Here is a 6563-nt window from a genome sequence, read left to right on the forward strand (position 1 = left end):
CAGAAATTAAATCAGCAAATGTGTCATCCTCCCCATCTGAAGAAGACGAGATACAAACCCCACCCACCCCTAGCCTAACCCAATAACAGAGACTGAGATGGAGAAAGAGAGATGGAGATTGAGAGGGGGGGGGGGGGATGTGGGGTGGCCGCAATTGTTATTAGCTTTATAAATCAATGGCATAAACTACTCTCCTCTATTGTGAGAGTCAGATTTCGAACTCTCCCTCTTGATTCTTGTAATTAGGGTTGTAAATAAATCAAACTATTTAAGAATAGCTCAATCATGGGTTCAGGTTTTGCAAATAAAGTTAAGTTTATACTTAAGTTTAGGCTTGATTATTAAATGAGTCGAGCTCAAATGTAATAATACGGTCGTGAACATGATGCTTAATTTGACTATACAAAATATTATATTTTAAAATATATAATTGTCTATAAATATACTTACATAAATTTGAAATTGATTGCATAAGTTTGTGAATAAATTCATATGATACCAAATTATTATTTGTAGTTTATTGATAATATAATTAGTTCATTCTTAATAAACATTCACAATATATGAAAATGTAATATATTTTAGTTATGATTTTTCTATATATAGAAAAGCTCATGAACAGACTCGAACTTGTACTTTTTTTTTTTGGTGATGAACTCTAGTTTGGTAATTAAATAAACAAGTTTGAATTTTTAATACTTGGCTCTGCTCAACTTTACTTATTTACAATTTGCTTTGTAACTATAGAGTTATACAAACTAAAACAAAAATAAAATAACTGAGCCTCGAAAAACATTTTATATAGCTCCACTTCTGCATAAAGTATAATATATCTTACCAAACTAGCTAGGTAAGTGATATATATATATATATATATAATTAACGATCCCCGTCTTGGCATATTAGTAGATAGCATAATCCTAGATCTAAAAAAGTAGAGACTTCCTTGGTTTTTGTTTACGTTCTATTATCAATTTCTCATGTACAATGGATAAACTGATAAACACCTAAAGCTAATATTAATGGTTTATTCTAGTTGAAAGATAATTATTAGTTTTTATGAACAGTACCATGTAAAGCAATGTGACAAATATTAGCCACATTCTTTCGAAGAGGCAAATGGTAGCTACATTTTTTCTACAATGTACAATTTAAGTTAATAATTTGCCTACTAAAAAAAGTATACCAAGTTAATGAAAGCCATAAGCAAGTTTCATTTTCTTCATTTGTATTTTTTAGCCATATATTGAATTTTATATTCCAAGCCTTGTATATGTATTTATCATTAAAAAAATAGTTGCTTTAGGAAAGTTTGTATATTCAAATAAGAGCAACAGTCCTAAATTTCTTACGCTAAAGTTTCCACACAGTACTGCCTCAAAAAAAAAAAAAAAAAAAAAATCCTTCTTTGGAGCAAACTTGCTATGGCCGGGAAGCAGCACGTTATTTCCATTGAGGGATTTTTCAGAAGAGAAGCCGGTGCTGGTGAAACAAGCAGCGCCGTCACTGAGGATGCCCAGACGCACAGCATTTTTATCGAATCTACTAACCTGGAGGCAAAGATTAATACAGTAATGGAGGCAAGAAAAAAGGTGACACCATCCCCAGCACCAAAGATACAAAAGGTTATATTCGTGCTGCGAGATCACAAGGATTTCAAGAAGCTCTATGAGCCAAGAACAGTATCACTTGGTCCTATCCATCATCGTAATGACAAGTACCAGATAGGAGAGCAGTACAAGCTTGTGTTGACATATGAGTTCGTCAATGGTAGCAAAGAGAAGCTAAACTGTTTGTATAAGAAGATTGGGGAGAATATTAATGAACTGAGGGACTGCTTTGAGAAGGGAGTGATTGAAGGCTATGATGATGAGACCCTCATTTGGCTGTTGTTGGTGGACGGCTGCGCAATACTACAATACATATACTGCGCAGTTAAGAATAAGTTCGAAGAGTTGAATATAAAACCCGACAGTATAGCCTTTACACAGCAGGATCTGTTTTTGCTTGAGAACCAGCTTCCTTATCGTCTGCTCAAATGGTTGATGAGATGGAGTGGGAATGAAACTGAGTTGAAGAAATCGATTGACAAATACATTGATAGCCACGTTACGGTACCACTACCAGAGGATCATTCATCAATTCTCCGCTGCGCCACCCCAAGTTCGTTGTCGAGGTATCTCTCGAAAAAATCAAAGCAGCAACAAGAGAAGCAAGATGATGGAGATGCCATCCATCTTCTTGATCTTCTAAGGACACGTCTCTTGCATAAGCATCAAAAAAACAAGCCAGAGAAGTCAACAAAAGACGCATCTAAGGACACGAGTTCGCTATCGAATTTGCAATCCTATCGCAATGTTCAGGAGCTTCAAGCAGCAGGTATTCATGTGGAACGTAGTAAAAAGGAAAATACTTGCTTGGATGACATATCTTTTACTAAACTCGGTTGTTTGGGATTCCTTTGGCTTCCTCCAATAACTGTGGATGACTCAACAAGGCCAAAGTTTTTGAACTTGATAGCCTACGAGATGTGTCTAGATTTCCAAAATGACTTTGCGATCACCTCTTACGTATCCTTCCTCGATTCACTAATCGACGAAGCCAATGATGTTAAGATGCTAAGGAAAGCAGGAATACTCTATAATTGCCTTGGTAGTGATCAACACGTGGCTCAACTCTTCAATGAGATAGGTACTGACTTGGTTCCTAACAGCGAAATATATAGCGACATCCGAGTACAAATTCAGAAGCACTACAAGAACCAGTTGATGACCTGGTTGGCTCAAGTCTATCACGACCATTTCAACAGCCCCTGGACGTTCTTGGCTTTCTTTGGCGCATTGTTAGCACTTGCTCTAACCGTCATTCAGACTTGGTATACTGTCAAATGTCCTCCAGGACCCTGCAAAAGGTAAAATTTTATTTGTTGTTATCTTTCCAAGTGTGTCTAGCTAGCTGAGAATTACATATGATTTCTATATATATATATATATATATATGCCTCTCAGACCGCTGTTTCCAAATAAAGAGGCCTTAGGAATTCAAATAGTCATGATTTCGCATGGGTCATCCCAAGGCCCCATCATCTGAGTAATTTGTTTACCTTGGTGATTGTACTTACTTTCTAATTTGATGTAATTAATGTGTGGATTGTCTCAGAGTTTCTGTGTGGTGTGCAATATATGTGATACATGAAATTAAGTTTAAAGAAGACTTTTCTCCGCCAAAAAAAAAAAAAAAAATTAAAGTAGTATTGTGTTTTGATGTGTCCCGTGCCAACGCTGTATAACTATCATTACTCATTATTAATTGCTTCAACTTAATGCTACGTTCTCGTCATTGCACAAAAGTGGAGACAGTTTGAGTAATGAGTAATGAATGATTATCTTCACTTCTGTAGCCGAATATTCAATGACTTATTTTTTTCATTTTCTTTTTTAGAGAAGTGAATGAAGGAATAAAACGTAGGAAAAAAAAGTACTTCCCTCCGCTCCGTTTAGAGTCACAATTTCTCTCATTATCTTTGAAATCACGCAATTGTCCATTCTATGTTTGAGAAATAAGCAAATATGCTCGATCCATTATTTTTTCAGTTAAATCCCACAGATCACAATGATTACAATTTACAAATGTAATCAAAGGAAAGAATAATGTACCCCTCGTCTTTTTCTCCTCCATGTGATGTAAGACCGAAGAAGTCAATACAATACCGTTCCGGCCGGTACGGCTGATATTTATCTTACCGGTTGGTAACCGGTACAGAAACACTTAAGTTTCGTTATGCTTCAAATTTCAGCCAATACCGGACTGTACCGACCTTACCGGAGAAAATCGGGTGTTTCGGCCGGTAAATCTAATTCGGACCGGTAAAAAAAAAAACCAGAAAAACATACCACTAAAAATGAAAAAAGCCAAGAAAATGTTATCGCCACCGCTTTCAGCCTTGCAACCCTCTCTGTTTCTTCTTCTAGCACTGTTTTAATTTTACAGCCTTCTCCCCGCCCTACTTCTTCTTCTCCTCTGTTTTACATGTTTCTCTTGTGAGGGTACTGAAGATCTGGCTGGAAGGCATGCCAAGTTTATTTCCTTCTTGTTTTGTCCGCTGACCAGTGCTCTTCTCAATGCAAAAGTTAAAAAAAGATATATTAAAAGCGAGTTTCTAGGACACGTGGTTGATGGGAGGGTGTTAAGAGTTTGGAAAAAGCTTTGGGTTTTGCCTTTTTCAATGTGAATGACAGCCATCATTGTTTTTGAAATTTAAAACTTAAACTTTTTTTCTTTTCTTTTTTTAGTTAATTGAATTGTACTTATATGATATGACATTTTCACTTGTTGCTCAAGAAGTAGTGTCTTTTGGCTTAATATTACCGAATTAGAGAATTTTTTGTGTTATAGATACTTGAAAGTTCAATATTGGTATGAAACACTTTTGAATGTTTAGACCTTCAGATACACAAATACCAACTCAAGTTTTATATCAAACAATTTATGTGCGGAATATGAAAACAAGCTTATAACAGAATTGATAAAACAATCTAAGCCAAATATAAACACAATCACAGCAGTAAATATAAGGCAGAGATAAAGGAAAGAGAGATGCAAACACACAGACAACACACAATGTGTTATCGAAGAGGAAACCGAAGTCCTCGGCGTAAAACCTCTATGCCGCCCTCCAAGCGGTGATAAAATCCACTAAAGAATATAGTTGGGATACATGAACAGCAGAAGACCCTCCAAGCCTAATCTACCCAAGTACCTAAGCCCTCCAAGCTTCTTACTCCAACGAGGTTACACCGAACCTATTTCTTCTTTAGCTTGCCGGATTCCGCTACTTGACCATAGCATCAACCAATGTATATTGGTTCCTTTCCAAACTGCTTTCCAAAGCACCAAATGGACCTTCTCACAGATGTGGGTGTGGTGAGATAAGAGTTTGGTAAATGACCTCACAAGGGTATGACAATGGAGAGGAAGAGAGTAGAGGAATTTGTAGAGTCTCTTTAGATGAAGATTGGGGATGAGGCAATCTTGTTTTTCTCTAGGGTTTTCTCTCACAAAATTCTCTCTAGAAGCTCTCGCAATATAATGGGTATAAGGGTGTATATATAGTAGGGTGAGAAGGGAATGCAAAACGTTAGTTTTTGCCAAACAGAGCAAGTTGGCGACTTGGTCTCGCGGCTTGTCCAAGAGTCTAAGTCGCGAGTTCAAGTCGCGACGTAACGGCCTGGCCAGTCTGGAACTTTTGTCCTGTAGCGTGACAGCTGGCGCGACCCTTCAGCTTCCCAGTGTGCCTCTCACGTGCCAGCCTTTCGCGGCTTGCCAGTCGCGATCCACCCGCGAGCCCTAGCCGCGAGTCTCTGTTTTTCTTGCACATTCTTGAGCTTTTCTTCACAACTTCTCACATACTACCCTTACAATTTTTCCGCCTAAATACAGGGTTGCTAAGTGCTAAATTACAAGCAAATTGGTCACGGAATAAAGCCAATTAAATGATTGATTAAATTCAACCTTACAATACTGTTCTAACTTATTTAGGAAAATGAGGAGAAAGAGTGAATTTCGATAATACTATTACCGAAATTCCAACAAAAGTACGAGAGAGAAAGAGAAAAAGTGGGAAAGAGAAAATGTTGCATTTTGACAATGACATTACCGAAATTCCTGCTGCCCAAACATGCTGCCCGAGTGGGTTTGAGAAGTGCTCGAAGTGCGCGGGTGCCCAAAGGAAACCAATTGTGGCAATGGTATTGCCGAAATGGGAGGAAAAAAATTTGTGGCAATGTTATTGCCGAAAATAAGGGGAAAATAAAAGTGGTTGCCAAAATTTGGGGAGGAATTAAAAAAAAAAAAGGTGTTACATCTACAATATTTTCACAACAAATTATAGGTAATTAGTGAGTATCTTGACTGAATATTGCTGAATCTCGTGTTTATTTGTAATATAGGCATTGTTCCAAGTTATTTAGGAAATTGAGGAAAGAGAGTAAATTTCGGCAATGGTGTTGCCGAAATTCTAACAAAAGTATGAGAGAAAAAGAGGAAAAGTGGGAGAGAAAATTTTGAATTTCGGTAATGGCATTACCGAAATTCCTGCTGCCTGAATACGCTAACCGAGTGGGTGGGTGTGAAGTGCTCGAAGTGTGGGTGCCTAAAGGGAAACCAATTATGGCAATGGCACTGCCGAAATAGGAAAAAAAAAATTGTGGCAATGCCATTGCCGAAAATAGGAGGAAAAAAAAATAGTGGTTGCCGAAATTTGGGGAGGAATTAAAAAAAAAATGTGCTACGTCCACAATATTTTTACAACATTTTCACAACAAATCACAAGTGATTAATTATTATTAGTTCAAATTTGAATTTAACATTGAGATTACTTTTTTAATCCAACAATAACAACCAGTAACAACCTGCTACCATTTACCAAAAAAAAAAAAAAAAACAACTTGCTACTTAGAATTTGTTGTAAAAATGTTGTAAAAATTGTGTGCACATATCATTTTTAAAAAAAAAAAAAAGTGGAATGGATTTGTGGCAATAACATTGCCAAAATAAGAGGAAAA

At 36.8% G+C, this 6563-nt stretch overlaps 1 protein-coding gene across 1 annotated transcript; it reads left to right on the forward strand.

The window, feature by feature from the left end:
- The first annotated feature begins 1424 nt into the window (after positions 1–1424).
- LOC112029800 (UPF0481 protein At3g47200) lies at positions 1425–2915 on the forward strand. The gene has a single exon (XM_024062482.2). The coding sequence runs from the start codon at positions 1425–1427 to the stop codon at positions 2913–2915; it is 1491 nt and encodes a 496-aa protein (XP_023918250.2).
- The last annotated feature ends 3648 nt before the right edge of the window (positions 2916–6563 follow it).

The sequence above is a fragment of the Quercus suber genome, unplaced genomic scaffold, assembly GCF_002906115.3.
Source record: "Quercus suber isolate HL8 unplaced genomic scaffold, Cork oak 2.0 scaffold_486, whole genome shotgun sequence".
Taxonomy (NCBI): Eukaryota; Viridiplantae; Streptophyta; class Magnoliopsida; order Fagales; family Fagaceae; genus Quercus; species Quercus suber.